The sequence below is a fragment of the Furipterus horrens genome, unplaced genomic scaffold (assembly GCF_987537825.1).
Source record: "Furipterus horrens unplaced genomic scaffold, mFurHor1.1.pri manual_scaffold_3, whole genome shotgun sequence".
Taxonomy (NCBI): Eukaryota; Metazoa; Chordata; class Mammalia; order Chiroptera; family Furipteridae; genus Furipterus; species Furipterus horrens.
Window position 1 is genome coordinate 189719630 of NW_028327173.1, and position 24025 is coordinate 189743654.

Sequence of the window (24025 nt, forward strand, 5' to 3'; positions counted from 1 at the left end):
TTAAAATGAATTATGTACATGGTTATAGAGGGAAAAGAGATATTTCATTATGGGATCCCAGGCAAATGGCAATATTTTTGAGGATTGCTTCCTCATGAAGCATTGTAGTTGATTAAACTCAAAATTGCAGGCAATAGTTGGATGCAGAGCTTAGAATTTATCGTATAAGAAAAAAATTCTTTCTGGAAAATGCAAAATATGGTAGTCAGTAAACAGATGAAGTCCATAGAGGCCATGAGCAAATCGCTGAAAGATTGCAATACGGAAGTCAGAGACCCTCTGCCCATTGTGCCTGAAGTCCCTCAACGAGAGACTGATTGTCATTTTCCCATTTACTTGTGTCAGATCATTCTAAGAGGGAAGGTCCATTTTTAAAAAGTGAGTACATAATTAGTTCTGGGTTTCAGGAGTTTTCACCTATCATTTAAATAAGAATTACATGATTTTGCATAGTCAAACTGATCAAAAGGGACCACTGCTTTGACAATCAATTGTAAAAAAGAAAAGTTAACCCAACACTTTTTTTTAAAAACTTCCTTTTAGTTCTTCCTCACAGTGTGATAGGAAGTAATCTTTACTCTGACTGGCTTATACATTCAAAGCCTTTGGGTACTTCTTTCATGAACCATAGGCAGTGAGCATTCCCCTTGGTGATTTTAAGGCACAGAAGCTACGAGGGAAATTGGTTTTCCTGTAGTATGAATTTAACCTAGTAGGCAAGCTTGAAGCCATATTGTTATATATGGGTATATTTTCTAAAAGTTACTCTGGAAGTGAATATAATAGGGAATGGAAGACTGACTTCATATTAACTTTTTTTTTTTGTAAAATGACAGTGTTTATTTTTTTTAAAAATTCGGCAGTATAGCAACTAATTTTCTCTGTTTCTCCTTGTTTCTTAATGTTTTTTAATCACTGGTAGTTCTCAAAGAAATGTAAGGTGCTTTTCTGTGTCCATTTCACACAAAAATTCATATTCAGTTCTACTCAACAAATATTTGAATGACTTCTATGCATCCTTTGCATGGAATGAAACCCAGAACCCATGCCATTAGAAAACAGAAGGAGGGTGTATTAAGAAGTTCAGAATATTCTCTCAAATCATTCCTTAACTCATCCGTTACTGCTGCAAATTTAACTGATATTAAATGCCTTTGATTTATGCTTCTTAGATCTTTAACCTGCTTGTATGGATTCTCTGTGCTCCTGATTTCAAGCATCATGCCATTTTAGTGGATCATTTAAATTTCACTTATCCTTATAATGATGGCAGAGCTCTGAAATCAGTTCAATATTGTACTATTTCCACAGGAAATTTGATTTTAGCCTATCAACTAATTTAACTTGTCTGTGTTCCCTAACTCGAAGCTTATGGCTGTATTACCTGGTCAGGCCTTGAAAGGTTTTGTGTTCTCTGTTCACAGGAATGTGTTCCTTTAAATCACAGTCGACCTTGGCACTATCAACATTTGGGCTTGATAATGTGGGGGGCTGTCCCGTGTGTTATAGGATGTTTAGCAGTATCTCTGGCTTCTACTTATTAGATGCCAATAGAGGCTTCTTCCCAGTTGTGATAACCAAAAATGTCTTCATGCATTGCCATCTGTCTCCTGGGGCAGAGGGGTTGGAACAAATTCACTCCTAGTTGAAAACCACTGCTTTATCCCAACATCCCTTCTATCCAGGCCATATGCCACCTTGGTTGTTGTATGAAAGAAGGTGATGTATTTAATAATCATGGATAGAAGGAAATGGTCACTGGTGTCCTCTTTTTAATGTTCATTTTAATAATTCTCACATCACATTAGAAACTCAGGGCTGGAAGGTTCAACTTATTTTTTTTCACCAGGATCTCAACTTTTATTTCTTAGCATTTTGCTTATCTTAGGACAATGATTATTAACCTACCTCTCTCTCTCTTACTGTCAACAGAATCCAAGTTTATGATAGACTTTGGTTTGTCTCTAAAGTTTAACACTCTAAGTATACTTTAGAAAATGGATTGTCATTTTTAAGTGTTCATTGTCCAGTAATGTGCAGGACTTTGCAGACTGTAGCAGTCATTAAATACAGAAAATATTGTATAAAATTTGGTAATTATATATGAAAGTTAGCTGGTGTAGACCCCAATTCTGGATGTGATCAGAAGAATGTCTGGGTACTGGATCCATCCACAAACAAAGATGGTACACGACACTTAAATATGGTTCCTGTGTGGAAAGATAAATTTTGACTTGAATAGATGCTTCTTCTGATGCCTGTTTGAAGTAGGATAAGGAGGAATAAGAAATGAATCTTAACTGTTGAGTTATTTCCAGAATTGGTGATGTGTAAGTAGAGTCGAAGGTATCTCTGTGACCTAGAATCTTCCGCCTGGGTTTTTTCTTTGGACTAAATGGGGAAAGTGTAGGGCTAGGAAGGTTGGATTTAATCATGAACTTAAAAAAGTTGGGGGAAGTGTCAAGCATCGATCACAAGTAGTTAGTGTTTCTCTAACTAAAGTCTGTCAGTCACAAAGACTTTATATTGTAAGTAGTGGTAAAGGGAGAAAACTAATTGTTAAACTGAAAGTTATCCTTTACAGAATTTAATTCCTTTGGCATATATTTTCTTTATTTGGGCTGCATAATGTGTCTGTAAATAATTAAGTATAAAACAAGCTTCAGTGTAGCAGGGTTGGTACTTCTAACACAGCTAACTTGACCATATTCCTTTATCTTCACTCTAGCAGAAGGTTGTCTTTTCTTTTTTGTAAAACCACAAAATAGGTGCAAAAATTTTTTTTAAGGATTTTTTGTTTTGTTTTTTAAATCACTGAACTTTAGAAATCCCACACCTATATCTCTATTCCTGCCTTTGTATAAACCGGTGACTGCAAAGGAAGAAAACTAAAAGGAAAAACTAGACTGGTTTTCTGACCTAAAATAAATTTTCACTTGATACTTGGAGAAGTCATAACTGGATTCTAGTTAATTTTCCATATTGAGAAGGTTAGAGAGGAACCAGCCAACCAAATTATGATCTAGCAAATTTAACAAGGAGGTTGGGGAGAGTAAAGTATTTTTCAATAGATTTGCACTTTAAAGTTATGAACTGGATGTTGGTTGAAAGTACTCCCAAAGGGCAGATGGGTAAATACCTTGTCCATTTGTGGATATTAGAGAATCAAACCTCAGTCTTGCTCGTTTTAAGCCCACCCGAGCAATAGTTGTCTGTTGACATAATCAGAGTCAGGATGTCCTTATTTCTCTGCTTGGTGTCACCTTCCGTATCTCCCACATTGACAGTCATCCCTGGGGGGAGGTGTCAGGTAGAATTCTCCCACTCAGAAACTTTGTGAGTTATCTTTTCCACATCTAGATTTTAAAAATTAATTTAGATGTTGGCTAAGTTAAGTTGCGGCTGTTAGGAGGGTGGGATGTTATTTGCTTCTTTGATCATCAGGGTACCTGCCTGCCTCTGAGGTGCTATTGCCTAGAGGGTTCAATCCCATCAAAAGACTGGGGAGTTGGCAGCTGTAAGGAATATACATATTGCCAGCTACTTACTTCTCTCATGGTGTCAGTCATGATCACGAGCATCAGTCCAGAATCTTTGGCTTCTAGAACCAACTCCATTCTGAAGAACATTTTAATATCTATTAATTCTTTGGTAATAATCTTTTATATGCAGGAATTTTGTAGCATGACTTTATGACTAAACTTAATGTGTTAAATTATTTAGAAATGTTGAGTTTCTTAATGTTATTTTGTGAGGCTTGTTTTAAAATAGTAATAAATTGTGTTATTTTATAAAAAAAACTAATTTGTATCTTTTTTGGTTACATGACCATTAGCTTTAGCTAATACAGAGCAACTATGTGAACTTCATATGATCCTTAATTCCAAAGAAATTCAGTCTTTGGATAACATATTCCACAGCCGTGTGTATGTGTAGGGGAAATGGGGGTGAGAATAAATGGGGAAGCGATGTGAGGTGGGGGGGGATGAGGACATGTTTGTGGGTGTCAACTATATGGAGATGTGTTGAGAGAAGAGTGTGAGGGAAGAACAGATACCATATGGAAAGTGAGAGGAGCGCATAGAAAAATCTGTTAGAACATATACCAATATCAGCCTTTATAAATTTTTTACCCGATGATTATCACAGTAGGTCGGCTATTATTTTAAAGCCTTGTTACGAGGGGAAAACCCCCACTGAACACTTTGTTCATGTAATCACTTCTGGATTTACTAGGATCTCCAAAGGTGGACATTTTCGGTCACTGAATCTCTGCAGCCAAATGAACATGTTTTTAAGCCTTATTTCCCTTTTTTATATCCTCTTGATATAAAACAGATGCAATAGAACCAAAACATTAATTTTGCACAGGTATGAGTTATTTCTGCAGCAAAACAAAGTTTTAGCTGAAAGGAATTTTAAAGGGGAGGAAATGCATTGCTAGATAACCTCCTAAACTCTATTGCAGGATTTCCTAACATTTTATAGTAAGTTATATTTACTTATACCTATTTAACCTCAACATTTGCCTTGTAGAACACATGCAAAAATTGAATACATTAAAAGTACTGCAATTTAAACTTAAGAGTATGATACAAAGCTTAAAGATAAAATAACTGAGGCTTGAATTTTTCTCTGTGTGTGACATAGTAAAGTCTGAGAAGAGAGATCTTAATTACACTGAAAATTTTCATACATGTCAGAAAAAAGGCAAATTTTTAAAATATTTTTATTCATATACATGTATTTGATAGCTTCAAATTTAGAACACTTAGAACCAGCGTGAATAAAGAGAACTACTATTCAATGACAAAGATGTGAAATGGGGGAGCGGACACTTAACTGATTCATATTAACCTCCCCATGAGATTTATTTATGTGTCTGGTACAATGAAAAATTCTAATTTACACAGCTCTATAATTGTAGTATTTTTCTGACACCCTATTTTGTAGTCTCAGAATACCTTTCAATTAAACTGATCCAGATGTTTACAGTTGAAAAATAAGAAATTAGCACTGTAAAGTTAAATCACTAAGAATATCTAATTCATATTTCTTTCCATTAACATCAATCAGGAACAATTTAGAGCAAACACAAAAACTATTCACATGATTAGTAATAAGTGTTCATAGTTTTACTGAACACTTCCTTGTGTTAGTCAGGTTCTGAACTAAACATCTGAACATGCAATTCCACACTTAAGTACCTCAATGACAAGTGTCACAAGTTCACACGTTTTTCACAACTGATGACGCCATGATGACAGCTTGCACTGAACACCTGTGCACAAGCCTTTGCCTGGCATTTTAGCTAGCATGACTCACTTGCAGCAGCTCAGGGTGGCTGCTTGCACGATTTTACTAATGTTACATCAACACACAGGCCTCATCGCCCCCGGCACCCCCTCCCCAGAAAACAGGACTTGACTAAGAGACACACCTGCTAAGACAGCACAGAGACAATGAAAGAAGCTGTTTTCTGGGTCTGCACTAAAGCTTCATTTCCCAGGACTCAGAAGTGCCCCTCCAGGCCTAACTGCAGGAGGGCAGCCTCAGCTTCCTCCTCCTCCTCCTTGGCCTCCTCCTCGCGGATCTGCACCAGCAACTGGAAAAGGTTAGGCGCCGGCCCTTCCGCAGCCCCGGTCAGCCACAGCTGCCTGCGGATGGCCCCGCTGTGGTTGGCTCCGGCTATGACTTGCTCCAGGCGAGCCTGGTTCACGTTATCTTTATCTATGGCCCCCTTGTCCACCACCTTCTGCAACAGGGGTTCCAGACGAATGACGTAAGCGGATAACTTTTCTCCTGGGTTCTGGTAAGTGTTCAGAAATCTGACCTGCGCATCCCTAGAACTCTCGACGCTCCCGAACACCTGCTCAAGTGCCTTCAAGCATTCCGCGGTTGTTATCGCTGGGTTGTTAGTCTTGAGGATGCGGATGACATCAGCTGCAGGGCCTCTAAGACTCTCCATCAACCGCCGCCTCTTTTCTACATCAGACACCTGCCACTCCTCTATGACCTCATTAGTGTGCTCCAGCCAGGGGTCGAAGGTCTCCTCCCCAGGCCCCGGGATGTCCCTCCCCGAGAACAGCGTCAGCTTCTTGTACCATATGGACTCAACAAGAGGCTGAATAACATTATCCAAAATATAGTTTAGCATCTCTGCTGGCATATCTGGGCCTGGGGCTGGAGCGGGGTTCTGAAACCCAAGGACACGGGCCACATCTTGCACGGTCCACCCCTCTCTCGCTAGGAAGAGGTGCAACCTTTCTAAAAATTCAGCATCGGAAGTCGGGGGCTTAAAGACCACTTTCCAGACCCCTCCTTTACCCGGCATCTCCCTGGGGATGGCCGCGTAATCCACAGCGCCAGTCAGCTCTAACAAGGCTGCTTTCGCATTCTCTTCCCTCCAAAACATTCTCCCAAGCACTCGATAGGGCACCTGGGGCATCGCAGCCTGGAGGGTGTCTTCGATTTCAGCCTCATCACAGTTCACTGGGATCCCCCAGACCAGCAGGGCCCTCTGGGAGTTCACATCCATCCCCCTGCACCAGTCTTCCAACAGTGTCATCGCCATTTCCCCAACTATCAAGGGACCAGTTCTACAAACGAGGGTTAGACCGTGGCTCCCAGTGCTCTAGGGCTTAGGACAGCAGCAGACACTGCCCCCCAATACACCCGAGGGGGGCAAGATGCACTCAACCACAATTAACAACACCAGAGACCCGCTGTCGTCCTCTCGCTGCCCCCAAAGTCAGTCGGGCGGGCGAGCTGTCGGAGCGAAGCCTGGGGAATGCGCAGTCACGCGGCCACGGCCATCTTGCGTGTCAGGTCTGGGTCCGAGGCTGGGGTCCTCCACCTGCAAGCACGGTATTGCCTCGTGGCGCAGAAGGTTTGGAGCCGCCGGGCTGGAGAGGCCGCCGGGCTGTGGTGGTGGGGCGTGGCCTCCTCCTCTCTGCCGCTGGGGCGCTGCGCAGTCGCTGCTGGAGTCGATCCGGTATTCGGGTGGCCGAGGAGCGGCTGCTTAAGCAGAGGGCTGTGCTGCCCCTCCAGGGAAGAGATTGTCCTGGGGTCCCAGCAGCGGCGGCAGGGTCAGCCCGCAAGCAGCTTCTTCACGGTTGCAGGGCGCCTGCTGGGCAGCGGGGACAGCCAAAGACCGAAGACACAGGCGGCAGAGGGGCGCGCTGCGGCTGCTAGACCGCCAAACCCGCAGCCAGCAGAGGAGTTACTGCGGCAGTGGAAGGAGGGGCCGCCCCGCGAGTGCCTTCCGCGCGCCCTCCCCCACCACCCCCGCAGCCCTGTCGCGCCAGTGTAGTCATGGCAACGGTGGGCCAGACGACGCGAGACCCAAGCGCTCCTGCAGCCTGCAGGTTCGAGTGGTTGCCATGGTGCCAGTCAAGGGCCGGGTACTGGTTTCTCTGATGGCACATTTCTTTTTTCATATTTTCCAGATTTTTAATTTTTATTTTTACAAAACACCATGTTTAAAAGATAATAATAATATGCAGTGAGTTTAAGGTGATACTGTTGGAGGAAATGGAGTAGCCAAAGAACTCTTAAGCATGACCCATGGACATGAAGAATGGTGGGGGGATTGCCTGAGGGAGCGGGGGCGGGGGGGTTGTTGGATGGAGGGGTGCAAAGGGGGGAAAATCAGGACAACTGTAATAGCATAAGCAATAAAATATATTTTAGAAAAAGATGATCCTGTTGAAAATACGACCATCAAGACAGTCATGTCGCTAGTTCAACCTTAAAACTCCCCCTTCAGCCATGCAGCTTCCTATGCCACCTGATCGCATTCTGCACCCTCCTATTTCATCCCAATGAAACTAGAATGTTAGAAGTGTGCCATTTACATGTTTTTATGTGAGACAGTCAACTGAGATTTCTAAAATTTTGTAAAATGATCTAATATTCAGTAATCTTGATAGCTAGGCAAACGCTAGTGTGTTCATTTCTCCTGTCCTGGCATCGTTGACAATGAGCTGATAAAACAGAATCCTTATGGTTCAAAAATGTCAAGTAATCCCCTGCAAGCAAAACAAGGCCTATTTACGTCAATCCTAGATGGTGAAAATCTCCCCAAAAGAACACAGCAGTCAACTCTGAATTTTTAAAACCTTATTTAATAAAAGGTTTAAAGATACAGAACATTCAAAAGTAAATAAGTTACATAGGTACATTACAATCACATCAGCAAGATTTTCTTTAGTGTATTAATTTTTTTATAAAAAGCACACAAAAAATAAAATCTTCAGTCTGGTCTATCACAACTGTACAGCAAAAGAGGTAATATTTATATATATATATGTACACTATTTTAATATGTAACAGTCTTTTAAAAAATGGGTGCCACAGGCAGCAAACACACAAAAGGCAGTGTCTGATCATTTTTTCAAAATAAAAGGAATATACTTATTTATATGCTATTAAAATATTTGTACAATAATTACAGACTGTCAAGGCTGTTCCTGTGCTCTGTTCCCTCCAACAAGGCCTTCAACAGAGAGACAAATGAGGAAAAGGTGAAACAGCTGCAAACTATTAGAGGCAAATATTAACACAGCAAAATATGCGGAGGACATACAATTGTTTTATAAAAATATGCATACTTCCTGTAAACCTAAGGAGTTAGGCTTGCCAGTCTGGTAATAAATACCATCCGAGAAAAGTGAGCCCCAGTGAAAACATATTTAAACAGCTGGGGCTTGAGTATGTGTTGTATTCCTCCTTCATCTTAACATCTGGCACATGAGAAGAAAGAGGTTAGGTCACTGAGGCAGTTAGATATAGGGGATCCCTTCAGACATAAGCAGCACACGACCTCTGTGCCAGGGGTGGAGGTGGGGTGGCAGAAGGGACGGGTATGTACCTTAGCTGTAGGGGGGCTGCTGAAGGCATGGAGCACAGTTCTGAAGCACTGTCTCCTTGGGTGGGTAAGAGACCTCAGAAATGGTCTGGAATACAGGCACTAGGTTAGTTTCATGCCCTTGCTGAGTGCAGATGGAGGCTGGGAGATGGTTATGTGAGGTGACGTGGGGAGGACATTACAAAGCTGGAGGTGTTTGTCATTTAACTTCCTTAAGCTAAGAGCTCTGAATAGAAGAAACAAAGAAAAGAAAAACAAAAGACGAGCTTAATATGTTCAAAGGGAGAAAGCACCATAAAGGATATACCTATGCCAGCTTCCATGGCTATACCTCCTTAATCGGCAGGTCACATGCCACAGTTGCATCTGCCCTCTAAACATTCCAATTTTCACACTGCATTCCAGATATAAATCTATTCTGGAGCATGAACCCTTCTAAAATACCGTGTCTGGTGGGATTAATACAGAGAGGTACCATCTTCATTTTCTCCACCTACATTCACCTGGTCTGGTCTCCATGAACTTAGAAAAGGAGAATCGCTCTAGACAAAGGAGGTTTCTGTTACATGCCCATAAAGGAGCTTGAAACTAAATAGTTTAAATAGAGAACACCTTGGGAAACATAGTAGCACTTTGGGGTGAAGCTGCGAAGGCACTCATATTACACAAGTGATTTAGAAGAAAGCCTAAATTTGCTACCTTCCTGTTTCTGGAGGGCATACCAGATTTTTGCAATCTTGGGATACTGAGCTTATTGAAGCTTATGGAGGAAATGAACTGGGAAGTTGGAAATCTAGGTAGCTGTCCTGGAGTCTGGGGATAGAATTTTGTTGCTCCCATAGCTGGGGTCCTATAGAACCATATTAATACATAAATGAATGCTGAAAAATACCTGATAGTGCATAGTTTAGAAACAAAACTCCCTCCCCTCTCCCAGCTACCAACCTGATGCCTTTAGTCTCTCTCATAAGGAGTAGCAGAATTAACACTTTTTGGATCCTTCCTAACATGCTGACCTGTTGTATACTTGCATTCACTTAGAACTTCTTTTGTACAACTTAAGTTGACTAACAAGGTCAGAAAAATAACTCAGCCCTCCTATAGGGCTGGTAAGTGAAGAGGCCTTTAGAACCATCTAGCCCTTTAACTACAGTGACTCCATGCCAAATGTGGCTTCTTCAAGCCAGAAACAGAACCAGAATTTTGGCTTCCAGCTAACCCCCTCAGGCAATTTGAAAGTACAGCCAGAGGAGAGGTAGCAACAAGAACAGCCTTTGATCTCCCTTGTTCCTGCTAGTCTCTGTGTGGCTTTGGTGATACCTTCCACATTTCCACCCTCTTTCAGCACTACCAGCATTCTTGTTGGTAAGAGCTTCCAGAGCAATGAGGGGAGGGACCTTAGGGTCTTCGGAGCGGGTGGGGAGGGAGTGGGGCAGATGCCAAGAAGGTGCCTTGTTTTGGGATAAATGCACTTGGGCCTCTGGAAAGCAGGAGGCCCCTGGTCCCTGAGAGGATGTTAAAAATTAAATATTAAGAATAAATAAATAGCTCCCAAATGACACAAGTCAAGGAATGAAGGCTCCTGTCCAATCAGGTTAGGAGACCTCCCCCTCCCAGGGAAGGATCCAGAAATCTCCAGCATGCAGGACTCAGGGCTGAGCTGTAGATATCAGCACTAGACCAGGTCGGGTGGGGTTAGGTGGCAGCTGCCAAGGGCAGGACAGAGGCAGGCAGAGAACTCGCACCAAGGAGGGGCAGGCTGGGCCGAGGCTAAGCTCCCTGAGCAGTCTCCAGGGCCCAGAGGTATTTGGCAAAAAGGTGGGAAGCAGGAGGAGCCAAGGCTTACCAAAAGGCCCCTCAGGCCTGGCCCTGCCACTCCCACCCTCAGCACAATTCCCTTTCCTCCAGCAGGCTGAGAGCTTGGGCAGGAACACTGGCCTCTCCCCGAACCCAGGGAAAACTTCCCAGCCCCAGCAGGCTGCTAACAAGTAGAACAGAGACAGGTACCTGCCTTCAGTCTCTCTGCTTCCAGGCATTCGGATGGCTTCCCTCCCAGGAGAAGGAAGCCTCTCTGGGGACAGGCTCACTGGAGCCTCTCAGGCCTGGACATTGCCCTGCAGGGACAGCACAGGTGCCAGGCTGAGAGGGCCACCACACTCCCTTTTTCCAGGGCTCAGGGCACGGCCTCTGAGATCCTCTGGAGAGGAGGAATAATGCTGCAACGGGGTGAGCTTGTGCTTGGCTCTCCACGGTGACCACAGGGAGCAGAGAGAACAAAGAAGAAGGGGAGAGGCTGCGCAGCAGCAGGGACAGGCAGCGGTGGCAGCTGGGGCTGGAGCCCCTCCCAGAGGGCAGCCCCAGCCAGCAGGGACTCTCACAGTTCCGGGAAAACAGGAGGACAACTTCCGACAGACCGAATGCACAGAGAACTGGATCCTGCAGCCCTTAACACTGCTCCCGGGGTCTTTATAAATAAAAGAGCTGTTTATTTTATTGTCTTATTTGTTTTTCTGAGAAAAGTCTACGTGATCACTCTTCTCTCCCTCTGTAGGCTCCAGGGCGCTTGCAGGCGCTTCCAGAAAGCTGGTGCAGGGAGCACCGGCCTCCCAGCAAGGCGGGCCGGCCCGGGTCTCCTAGGGGAGCCTTGTACATGTCAGCCCCTCTCGCCAGTGCTTTCCTCCCGCAGGACGGGCTGGTGCGGGGAGGCGGCGGCCGAGGCGGCCGCAGCAGCTGCGGCCTCTTTCTCCCGCTGCCTCAAAGCGGCGGCCTTCTTCTCCTGCTCCGCGTGGCTCTTCATATGGGCGCTGCGGCTCTTCACCTTGTAAAACACCCTGCAGCCAGGCAAGAGGAGCTCAAATAAGAGGTCTGTTCCCACCCCGCTGGGTCCGCCAGGCTAGAGAGTGCGTGTGAAGACGGGTGGGGGTGGGGAGGAAGAGGATCCCTGGCCCTTCCTGACTTGCAGAGTGCTACCTGGCCTTATCCCCCCACCCCCCCACCCCCACCCCGCCCTCTAACCAGGGGAGGCGCAGGTTTTTGATTCAGTGCCACATTTTCCCTCTTCTAAAAGCTGCCCAGTGACATCACTGCCCTAGAAACCCTCTGAGCCAAACAGAAGACAAGGCAAAAGCTCAGACTACCTCCTCCTTCTCAACCAACCTCTAACCTGGGGCCACCAACCACAGCCACCCTGCTAGGTCCCTGTGGAGACACATCTTACCTGCCACATTTTTTACAAGGGAACGTGTTCTCCTGATTCTGGGTCTTATTAAATGTCTCAGGTTTTTTCTTCTTCTCCATAAAAGGTAGTGCCCTTCGTGACTTCCCTGCCCCCTCCCTTGGCTTCTCTGAGACCTGGCCACCAGCAGACCCAGGGGCATTGGACTCATGGCTTCGAAGGATGAGGACATCATTGGCCTGGAGAGAATCAAACAAGAAGTTGAGATTTGGGGAAGACAGGATCCTGAGTTCTGGAATTTTAGGGAACAGAGGACTCCTAAAGGTCATTCACTCCTGCCAAACGGTCCCCTGCCATTCTCCTGAGTTCTTCCAGTGAAAAGGCAGTCACTGCCCTTTCAGCAACACATTCCACCTTTGGCCAACTCAGTCTTTACATAGTGGCTGGTACAGTAATTCTGTGGGACAGCCCTAGCTGCCAGAGGACTCCTCAGTGTATCACACAGGGGACTTGGTGTCTCAATGACACATGTGTTCATGTTTTCAGTCATTTAGTCCATTCCTGACGGTATTCCATAAATGAGATTCAAGTCTGTGTGAGGCACAGGTGCTGGGGGTACAGAGGTGACAGACAGGAGCCCCTGCCCCCCACAGAGTGTGCAGTCTAGTGGAAGGGACAGGTGTGCAGGCATCTAGTTCATGGCAATATGAGCCACCATGGGAAATACTGATCAGGTGCCAGAGAGCAGAAGACACCTGGTGCTGACCTGGAGAGAGAGATGCTGCTCTCAGGGCACACGTTCAGGGGTTAGGGGAGCCCCAGATGGCCATTAGAAGTCCTAAGTATGTGCACTGGATTGACCCTACTGGGGAGTGCTGACAAAAGTCAACAGAACTCCATCAAGCATGTACCCAGAGCACAGCCCTTACTGAAGAAGCACAGCCAAGACTCAAAAGAAAGCAAACGGCTGTGTGTCTACAGCTTGTGGGGGGCTTCCTGCAAGCATTAAGTATACAATACCAAAATAAAAAGACTCTTGTAGTAGCTCCCCAACAGACCCTGCCCATCCCATTCCCCTCTTGGGGGACCCCTCCCTGAACAGCTCTGGCTGGTGTGTCTTGCTCCTTGGCCTGTGATGTGGTGGACAGAACGCTGCACTAGGAGGATCTGGGATGGGACCTCAGGCAAGTCACTTTGTACCTCTGAACTCAGTTTCCTCTCTCTGCAAAGTGGGGGTTAACACATTATGGGGTTATTGTGAGCAATTAATGAGATCCAGGACAGGAAAGCACTTTGCAGAACACATGGGTGAGGAGCCTTATTGTTATTCCTATGCTCTCGGCTCAGTTTCAGACATCCTTGTCATGGACGTAGCTCTCTCAGGGGAGCCCTGCCTGAGCTACAACTCATGATGCTTCCCCTGCTTTCATAAAACCTTTCTCCCTGAGTCTCCGAAACAAAAGCAGTCAGTGTAAATTTAATGGCAGACTCTGGAGTCAGGCTGCCCACTGACTGATCTTGGGTCTCAATTTCCTCATTTGTGAAGTGAGACTAAGGGCAGTACCTACCACATGAGGTTATGAGGATTAAAGGAGTTAATAGCATAAGGCAACAAGTACATTTCCTGCAATTATGATGATGATGCTCATAGTCACGTTCCTGCTCTGCTCTCTTCCCACCCCCACGGGCCCAGCTCCAGCCCTTCCCTGGCCCTGGGCTCCCCCAGTGGAGGTCTCACTTACCGACTCATTGGCCTGTAGTGTCTGTGTGGCTTTGACAGCCGCTGCCCGCCGGCTTCGCTCTCGCCCCTCTTCCTGCTCCCCCTTCTCCTGGGTCTCTGGCACCTCTTCCTCCCCCTCCTTCCTGGTCTCCTTTACTTCCCTCTTGGGCTCCAGCCTCTCTTCACTTGGGGACTCTCTTCTGGGAGCAGGCACCCTGGGGAACTTCTGGGAAGTCTATTCGGCACAAGAACAAGGGCAGTGAGCTTAGAGCTCAGTCACGCAGCCGCAGTGCACCGATTCTGACCCAGCCTGGGGCTCGCTTGTCCTTACTAGTCCTGTCCTGGCCTCCTGTGCTGTGACTCTATACCCTCCCTCACTTAGTCTGCCTAGCAAAGAAGAGAGAGCCTTGAGCTCTGGGAACCTTCAGGATGAGACTGAACACTTGAAATAGAGCCAGGGGCACAGAGGGAGCATGTCAGTCCCTCCCCACAGGCCACCTGTCTTCCTGGATGTGTTCAAGAGACACGTCCATGGGGAGGTGGTCTGATGGAGCCAGGCAGCAGCTTCAGCTCCATCCCAAACACTCTTGTAACACCTTCTGTATCTTCACCCACTTCCCAGCTGCAGAACGGGGACCAAACCACTCCCCGTCTTAGAGCAGCATGTCACCCACCATGTGTGGACTTGTAACCCCAAGATGACTTTAGGTGGATAAATGGAAACAGAATTAAGTAACAGTCTCTTTTCAATTCTGTTTCAATCCTGATCATGTTAAGGACAAAGCCTTGAGTTGGTGTTAATGTGTTTTTTATATTTATACCTTTAGACTTAAAGAGTTGTCAGGCCTCAGTTTCAGAGCCTTGGCAGGTAATAGTATCTAACTAGAATTTAGTAACATCATTTGATTTTCATACACTATATTTTTACTAGCACCTTCAACAGCAAGCAATACTTGTTTTCTATTTATGATTGTGATATAAAGCTTCCCTTTAAAAATGAGTTGATTTAAAAATATTAAGTATTAGCACTAGTGGTATGTGGAAATGACAAAAATAGTAACGGTGACATAAGGTAGGATGCAGAAATGGCAGAACTCATAACGGTGGTACAAGAATGGCTGAAGTCTGGGAAACAGCCTTAGGGCTCTGCTCTGAGGAGACAACAGGCTGATGCCAGCACAGACTCTGGGAGTTTCCCCAAGTTCCGCATCAACACTAGGTGTTAAGACTATGACACTGGCCGACAGAGGGGGGAACCCAAAGGTCCAGGCCTGTGTCCAGGCCATCAGTTCCCTGGGGCTGTCAGGGACATTGCCTTCCTCTCTCTGCCCTACAAGGACCCCTGGAGGGCTTGCCCTCAGACACTCAGCTCAGCCCTGGACCCAGCCCCAGCTCAGGCCTCAGCAGCTGAAGCTGAGGGACTCACCTTAATATCCACTTCAACTTCCTCCTGGGACGACTTATCGTCACTTGTATCCACATCCCCGAAGGTGAGTGTCCCATTGCGGCCAATTTTCACCTGCTTCTTGTAGGTGTAGTAGAACTCCACGCACTGGGCCACGGTCTTGGTCTGGATCTGGTTTGAAGCCAAAACTGAGGTCAGAGTTCCTGGTTCAGCACACCTGCCTGGGGATCCTGGGGATACTCCAGCCTTTCTCATGTTTCCTCCTAAACATCACAAACACTAAACCCAATCAACCCCCAGGATATAAACATTTCTCCAACACCTGCTCTGTACAAACCACTGATCAATTAACCAAAGCTTCAGCACTATTTTTTTTTTTTAAAGCTAAAAAGGACAACATGGAGCCACTGGGGAAACTTGAATATGGACTGCAGATTAGAGAGCATCATTATATCAGTTTAAGTTTCTTTGATGATAATGATACTGTGGTTTGATAGGAGGATATCCTTGTTTTTAGAAGATATTTGGGTCAAGTGGCATGGTGCCTGTAACTTACTATTTAAAAAATTTTTTTAAAATTTATTTTTAGAGAGGGGGAAGGGAGAGAAACATCAATGTGAGAGAGAAACATTGATCACTTAGTTGCCTCTCACACACTCCCAACTGAGGACCTGGCCAGCAACCCAGCCATGTGCCCTGACTGGGAATTAAACCAGCAACCTTTTGGTTTGTGGGATGACGCCCAACCCACTGAGCTACACAAGTCAGGGAATTACTTTTAATTATTAATTGAGAGAGAGAGAATGAGAGAGAGAGAGAATAGGTGCATGTTTAAGTTTATATATAGATGGAAAGAAAGCAAATGTGGCAAATGTTTAACAATTGGTAAATCTGAGTGAGGGGTATATGGGTGTTCATTATACTATTCTTTCAATTTTTCTGTAAGTTTGAAAGTATTCAAAATAAAAAGTTAAAGGGAAAAACATCTGGGCACCCTCCACATTCAAAGCTAGGATAGACCTTGCAAACATAGTCTCCCTTCGTCTATTTGGTCTGACAATTTCACTCCTCTCCAGGGAGCCTCAACTGACAAGTGAGGATAGAGAAATGTCAAATTATCAAGGGAGGCTAATAAACAAGCCCTGGAAAGCCTGAAGAGGAAGCAGGAGGCCCAAGTCTTGCTCCTAACTCTGCCTTAGTCAAGACTCTTCACCTGTAAATAGAGAGTAAGGTGAGACTAGATGATCTCCAAGGGTCTCCCAAACTCTGAAATCCTAGCCCTCCCATTTCACAGATATTTGGCCACTGGATTTAGTGTCTGGGCTACTTCCCCACACACAGAAAACATAGGCTGTTTTCTCTGACTTCCTGCTCCCACAGGCTCCCAGACCACTCAGCCAGCTGCTGGGAAGCACTGAGGTCCTGTCCACATAGCCCAAGGGGCCAGTGAGGGTCCTCTGGGCCTCAGGAGAAACAGACATGCTCCATCTCACAGGAATGGCCAAATCACAAATTTATTAATTAGATCCCGTTTGCACAATTGCTATCAATTCTCTCTGGTCATCTCTGGTCTGTTCTTTTCATTAAGGCATTAGGGGAGCCCAGTGAATTTCACAGGCATGTACTTTCCGGAAATGTCGCCCAGTCAGGAGCCCAGCAAATGTCTGCCCTTGTAGGAGAATTCATCAGCACTTTTCCCAGTCCCCAGAGCCATCTGTGGCACAATCTATAATCCCAGGAGGAAAGAGCACATTCTTGGAAGCCCTTTTCCCTCAGCGGTCCACACAACTCACTCTCCCATAGCCCGGGATTTGCCAGACAGGGCTCATGGGAAGATGTGAGTCCTCAGGTGAGCAAAGCACTTTGGTCTCCCAGAAGAACACAGGGAGAGGACATGATAAATCTAGGAGGACTGGGCTTGGGCCTCCTCTGCCTGGTCAGCTGAGTTACTGGAGAGAAGCCCTGGGTCTGCCAAGGGAGCAAAGGCCCCCACCAAGGTCAATTACTGTCACTTGTTGGCTGCCAGTTCCCCTCCTCTTAGGGTGACCTCTGTTCCCCCAAACCAAGTGTGGCCTTCCAAGTACTCCAGCCCCTGGGGAATGGCTCATCGCCACCTGAGCCCTCCTTCTGTTCTTGTTCTCCCTTAGGCAAGTCGCTATTTTAAGCTGGATGCCACTGAGTTTGATGCTCACTCAGGCCTCCTTCTGGATTAAGACCCCAGAGTGTGGCCACATTACCCTGCGGCGAGGGAAGGGGGCTTAGACCAAGGGGAGAAAGCCCTAATCTTTTTCCCTTGTCTTGTTTAGGAAGTTGTCTCTGAGGCCACTTAGTGCACTGCATTAAAGTGCTTTTTAAGAGGGCTTGGTAAGCGACTGCAGGCCCCCACTGGTAGCGGGATCCCCACATCCTACAGGCAACTCCTGCCCCCACTTGCCCCTGAGACAGAGCCCCGGCTCACCAGCTTCTGCACCAGAAAGAAATCCTTCTTGTAAATGGCAATGCCCTTGTTGAACAGCTTCCTCTCAGCCATCTTCCACTGGTCAGAGCCTGCGGGGCAAACAGGGAGCCAGGTAGTGAGGTGGGCAGACTGTAAGCACTGCCGGGGACCGGGATGGTGGCAGGAGGGGGTGGGGGCGCGGGGGGAGGTGGCAATTCTGAGCCGCTGACAAGTGTGGGGTTATCCATCCACTCTCTTTGTAGGCTTCAGAGCTTGCTCCACAACCTACTTCTGCTACTTACTGGCCACGTCACTTAGCCTCTGAACCCCACTCTCCTCACTTGTGAAATGGGAACTAATAGTAGAAGCCGCCCCTCCAGCTGTGGTGCAGACTGGATGAGACAAGTAAGTGAAACGCTTGGTGCTCTGCCTGGCACAGACAACATGTACCACTCAACAGGGATTGACAACCGTGGCTGCTGTGATTACGGCCACTTGGTCAACAACCATCTGAAAGCACAGGACCCAGAATGGGGCATGGCACTCCAGGGGTTGTCCAAGTTCCAGCTACCTGGTGCCAGTCTGGATGGCACTCTCTGGGTTCCTGTGCCTTGTACTGTGTCCTGGGCTTCTTTGCCTGGACGGGTTCCCATCTGCCCACGCCCTTCTCTCTTCCTCTTCGGGGCACAGTAGGCCCCTTGAGAGTTACCCCAGCTTCGGTGTCAGTCCCTTCACTCTGGCTCTGGGCTTATCTACTAACTGGGCCACACCAATGGGAGACCCTTGAAGCTCCAGGCCCTAGCCCCACTTCCGACCAGGCCCACCTGTGTAGTGATAAGTCGCCAGTGGGTGGTTGTGGGGCCTCAGGGGCTTCTTCAGTAGCAGCTTATTCAGTGTTTCCTGAAAGGGAAGTGAAGAAAAGTTCAGGGCCCTGATGGGCATTTCAGTGGGAAAAACTCAGAGGGCTTCCTCAGGTAGCCACAGATGGAAAAGGCCCTCAGCGACAGCTCTGAGGGTGGGGACCCACTCACCAGAATCAGAGACTGGTGAAGTATGGAACTAGTTCCATGGGGCCAAGACCCTACAACCCCCAACTTGGTTGGACCCTCAGTCCTGTCTCAAATCAGCACACCCGCAGGCCTGGCTCCAGGACAGCAGAGACAGATCCATGCCAGCCTCCCCGAGGGGCCCTCCCTCCACCAGGGACAATGTCTCACCAGGATGTCTCCCCTGGACTCATGCAGACAGTGCAGGGCCAGCTCCTGGTTGGTGCCAGCTCCAGGGAAGATGCTGGAGCAGGCAGCTGTCAGCAGGTCTTCCACTGGATTGTGGGGGCGAGGGAGGGGGAGAGCATGAGGGAGAAGAGGGAATCACTTTCAGGGCTGGGCAGGTAGGGGGTGGTTAGGACTAGCCCCCCACCCACCTGCCCAGCAGCCAACTTTGCTTGCTGGTTCAGGACCCCTCTCACCTTGCCGCTGCTTCTCCCGGCTGCACTCTAGGTCCTCCCATGGCTGCCACACCAAGTCAGCCTTGTGGGGGTCTGTGGCTGCCAGGGCACGGTCCCTTATAGGGGGGATATCCGCTTGGAAGCGGGAGCCTACGTTGATCCGTCTGCACAGATGGAAAGAGCAGGAAGTGAGGCTCACCTTGGGGTGGGGAATCTGGTTTCCTCCCTGGGGATGGGAACAGGTGCAGAAGGCAGCTGGCAGAGGCTGAGCATGGCAGGCCTCGGCTGGGTATAAGGGAATCTGGCTTCTGTGAGGACAGCCTGGCAAGTGGCACCTACCACTGCCAGAAAGGCAAGGCCCAGGTGTTGGAAAGGGGAAAGGAGCTCCAGGTTTACAGACAGGGAAGGAGTCTCTCAGACTACCCTTCTAATTCTCAGAGACAAATACTGATCAAGCTGTTCCCTTCCTTTCCCTGGGACTTCCACACAGAAGCCAGGCGAGGAAAGTAAAGCTCAGGGCCTACTGCAGAAGCCCAGGGAGGTCTGCCCAGCTCTCTGTGGCCCTGCAGAGACCCCTTCTTCTCACAGGGCCCACCTAAGTGCCCTGGACCCCACATGGCTCCTGCTGTACCCAGAGGCAGGGTGGTACTTACGGCTCGATGCTCACTGGGGTGGCTTCCCCCATCACAGAGAGGACAGGTGGGGTGACTTCAGCGCTATCTATGGGACAAAAGGCAGTTGGTACACAGCACCTTCCTTCCTTCAGCAAAGCCCTCCCTCCCTGACCCTAGGTGGCTGCTCTACCTGCATGAGAACCATAGTGGGGACTGACAGAGGTTCATACTTGGAAGTCAGGCGCCCTGAGTCTTGGCTCCCAGTCTGCAATACGGACGACTAGCTGTGACTTTACCAAATATGTGGGTGCCTCCATTTTTCACACCTGCGAAAAGGGGCTGTTTCTATCTGTCGCCCAAGGTTAATGTGAGGACTGGATGAAATCACACACAAAGCCTAGCCCCGGGAGCTCCCACACTACAGAATTAACTCCAACGTTAAACTGCGGTTGTACTAGTAGGGGCTGAAACTTTCAGCACACTAGTGAGGTGGTGAAGAAGATGCTGTTTCATAATTATCACTTCCTTGCTGGGTTCTCTGCCTGAGTTTCTTCTGAGCAAATCTTCTTAATGCCTCACATGATCAAGACACTCCCTTGCTGCAAAAACAAACTCTTGGCTGCCTCTTCTCTGCAACATGAGATAAAACCTGCACTCCTCAGCAGCCCCCTTCCACCTCGGCGTCCCACTGCCCTCTCGCCTGGACCCTGCGTCCTCGCAGACTTCTTACACGTGGCCCCTCACTTTCCCTGCACATACCCACCTTCAGGCCCTCGCCCCACTCATTCCCTCTGCCTCGTGTGTCCTTCCCACTTGCTTCATAGTCCAAGTTCAGTTCTAGCCCCACTCTCTACGGAAAGCTTCTTCTCTGCGGCAGGCTAGCAAAGGCTCTCCAGGTTTTGGAGCTTAGGGTCTGCTTCACTCACTGATGCTGACCCCATGCTGTGTGGAACCTCTGCTTTTTGGTCTCCCAGCCCGCCACGTTGGCTCCCTAAGGACCCCGTTTTCTCCTTAGAACAAACCATGGTGTCCCCACACATTACTGGAGCTCCCACAGAACCTGAGTCAAGGCATTACACCCAAGTGCTCAATAAATATTCATACATGGACAGACCTTTCCTTCGCTGCCATTCTGGTCTCTACAGTGACTTCTTCCCGCACAACCCAGGCAGGGAGAGAAGCTTCGAATCTTGGCGTGAAAGAAAAGTGGGAGGGCAGCCGGCCAGCCCGCCCAGGTGAGCTATTTCTCACTCACAGACACCAGGGGGCACCAGAGAGCTAAACCAGGGGTGAGGTCAACATCAGAGGTTTATCTGGTGAGGGCACTGCCTCACCTTTGTGCTACCTCTGGTAGTGTTTACTCCCACTTGATCCTCTCCGCCACCCTAAGGGGCAGCATTATCACATTTTTCAGAGGAAACGGATCCTTTCGTGGAGGTGGAAATGTTTTTCAGCAATTCACCATCCACGGAAACCAAACTGTCTGCTCTTGGCCAAAATGACCCAGGAGAAAGGATCTGCTATATAATATTAAGGACAAACATGACGCATCAGACATGATGTTAGTGCTTTGCATGTATTAATGCATCTTAACCTAACCCCAACCTTGTGAGGTAGCTATTAGGTTGAGCCATGGGAAACTATTTGTGGATCTAAAAATAATTGAATATTGTCAATTTCATCACCAACCAAATACTACTAATGTTCTCATATAAACACTAAGGGAACTAATGTCCGGGGAGTTTAAAGGACTTGCACAGGGGATGTAATAGTAAATGGTGCAACTGGGATTTGCATCCAAGCAGCTAGGCTGACACCCCTCCCCCGCTCTCATATGTTCTTAAACCAAGACAACCTCCTTCCCTCTGAGAAGAGTTCTCACAGCATTTCAACCCAAGCCCTAGCAGCCCCCCAAAATGAGTCTCATCCCTGCCCACTGCCTTTCCTCCCCCATTTCCTGCCCCCATGGCCACTGATGCAAGCGTCACTCACTAGACCGGAGCAGGGTGCGATGGGCACTCTTTGGCGTGATGGGAGGAGGGGCTGGGATGCTGCTCGTTGACATGATGGCATTGAAATAGAGGCCGGAGCCTTCTCGCACAGGGCTGAGGATGGGAGGTGGTGTGTAAGGTGGCAGCTCAAAGCTCCGCTCCGAGGGATGGTCAGCCAGGCGGACAGGAGAGCGCAGGTGGCTCTGGTACGGGGTGATGTTGGAGTAGACCGGAGGGGCGATAAAAGTGCCCGCCTTGGTGGGGATGATCAGCGGCTCAGGCCGCGGCCGCTGCTTTGGTTTCCGCACGGAAGGTTCTCCCTCCAATTTGACATTCATGTCTTCAGCCTGGAAAAGGAAATAGAACCAAGATAGCTCAGCCTCCTATGTGCTGAGAAACTCAAGCCTTGACCACTGCTTGCTGGTCTCACCTTTGGAACTTAGCCTGCCCCCCACACCCACCAAGGCCAGCCTGAGACAGGGGGCGGGTCCCAAAGCCCTTCTTATCGCCTCTCTAGGGCAGGGGTCAGCAAACTGTTTCTGTCAAGGGCCAAACAGTAAATTTAGGCTTTGTGGACCACACATAGTCTGTCGTGTATTCTTCCCCAGCCTCCCCCACCCTCCACCCATTTTCAAAAGTAATCCTTACAAAATGTAAAAGCCATTCTTACATCTGAATTTGGGCCACAGCCCATAGTTCCTGCTAGTAAGTATGCTACAGTATTTTAGTTAAGGGTCCAGACTCTGAAGCTGGATTGCTTGGATTGGGATCCACCTCCTTTACTTACCACTTAAATTACTTAACTCTGTGTATCATCATTTTTAACTTGGGTATAATAAGTGCCTACCTAAGGGGGTAGCTATGAGGACTAAATGAATTAATACATGGAAATCACTGAGAACAGTACCTGGTACATGGTAATTACTCAATAAATTCCAGTTGCTATCACTGCTTAACCTCTAGGCTCTGTATTAGATGGAAGCCCCTGCTGTGTGACAAGAACTAAGCTGGGCATGGAACCCACGTCCAACAAAATGAACAAGACAGTCCTGTCCTCGAAGAACTTTTGTTCTCCTAGTATTAGTCCTGCTCTCAGAGGCTAGCTTACTCATGTTGTCAAAGGTCAGTCCTCCTGGCTTACACTTCCCCCTGCTTGGAATGCCTCATGGGTCTCCATATAAAATAGCAGGCAGAGCTGTAAGGAACAGAGCCCAACGTGGGTGAGCAACACCCAGATCATCTCCCCGGGTGCAGAGTCTGCACCACGTTGGCCATGTTGACCTAGTGGGCCTGGGAACAAGAGGTTTTTCCCCCTCCCAGGTTCCTACTCCCACAAGATGTTCCAGTGGAGGGCCCTGGCTCCCCACCAGGCCTTGGCTATGCCCTTTAGTTATTTGTGCCCTCTGCTTTTCTGCAGAATTGACAAAATGATATTGTTCACTCTTCCTCCCTTAGAGGAATGATATGATTGAACAGGAAACAGAATGAAGTTGAGCCAAAGGCACCTAAACTTGCTCAACAAGAAATCCAGCCTGAACTCAGATAGCTGCACTGATTTGTGATTTTATAATAAGGGAAATAGATTTAAACTATTCTGATTATTTGATAATTTTCATATTGATTTTTGAAGGTGTTATAATGGTACTGAGGTTCCAAGAAGAAAGGAAGAAAGGAAAATAGGAAAGGAAAGGAAAGAAAAAAGAAAAGAAAAGGAGGAAGAGGAGGAATGAAGGGAGGTTAAGTCCTTATGTATGATGTTCTTCAGATAGAAACCAAAGTCTTTACAGATGCAACAATATGATGTTTGGGATTTCCTTCCAAAAAATCCAGGGGCAGGAGGAAGTGGAGGTACAAATGAAAGAAGATTGACTATATTCTCTTGGTTAAATATTGAAGTTCATTATACCATTCTCTGTACTTTTGTGCAAGACTGAAAATGTCTGTACTACAAAAAATAATAATAATAAATGAATACCTAAAACAAAATATAAAACTCCCCCAAAAGCCTGGTGTGGGAAAGGGATTCAGGAGATCCAAATTCCAGGACTAGGTCTGCCATTACCTGGCTGAATGACCTTAGGTACATCTCTTGATTTTTCTGGATCTATTTCCTCATCTTTGAAATGAGTGTGTTGAGCTGTGTAGGTGCTCAGGCTCCTTCCTGCCCATTCCCAGAACAAGGTTCCCAGGCCTCCAGCCTCCACCAAAAACTTTCCCCCAACCAGAGAATAAGACCCCAGAGAGCAGAGACTATGCAGCTCACAATAGTCTTGGAACTCCCCTTTCTGTTACAGGGGACAGGCATGCAGGCCAGCTCTCCAGCTGAGTATAACTAAAAAAATCTGGACTCAATATCAAAACCACATT

At 47.3% G+C, this 24025-nt stretch overlaps 2 protein-coding genes across 4 annotated transcripts in view; both read right to left on the reverse strand.

Moving 5' to 3' along the window:
- Nucleotides 1–4713: 4713 nt before the first annotated feature.
- On the reverse strand, nucleotides 4714–6707 carry PNMA1 (PNMA family member 1). Its single transcript, XM_090272088.1, has one exon. It carries the CDS (start codon nucleotides 6572–6574, stop codon nucleotides 5513–5515), a length of 1062 nt encoding a protein of 353 aa, XP_090128214.1. The 5' UTR covers nucleotides 6575–6707; the 3' UTR covers nucleotides 4714–5512.
- A 1399-nt stretch (nucleotides 6708–8106) lies between these two features.
- The window catches only part of MIDEAS (mitotic deacetylase associated SANT domain protein), a 63852-nt gene continuing 47933 nt past the window's right edge, over nucleotides 8107–24025 (reverse strand). For 2 of the 3 annotated variants that reach the window (XM_090271122.1, XM_090271121.1), the window contains 10 exons: nucleotides 21660–22005; nucleotides 19707–19773; nucleotides 19075–19217; nucleotides 18824–18927; nucleotides 18431–18506; nucleotides 17628–17716; nucleotides 15191–15340; nucleotides 13787–13999; nucleotides 12087–12283; nucleotides 8107–11700 (listed from right to left, as the gene is read on the reverse strand). In XM_090271122.1, coding sequence (XP_090127248.1) covers nucleotides 11523–11700; nucleotides 12087–12283; nucleotides 13787–13999; nucleotides 15191–15340; nucleotides 17628–17716; nucleotides 18431–18506; nucleotides 18824–18927; nucleotides 19075–19217; nucleotides 19707–19773; nucleotides 21660–22005 — 1563 coding nt within the window. In that variant the 3' untranslated portion in view covers nucleotides 8107–11522. The remainder of the gene's footprint in view (nucleotides 11701–12086; nucleotides 12284–13786; nucleotides 14000–15190; nucleotides 15341–17627; nucleotides 17717–18430; nucleotides 18507–18823; nucleotides 18928–19074; nucleotides 19218–19706; nucleotides 19774–21659; nucleotides 22006–24025) is intronic. The other variant, XM_090271123.1, reaches the window with a different exon arrangement.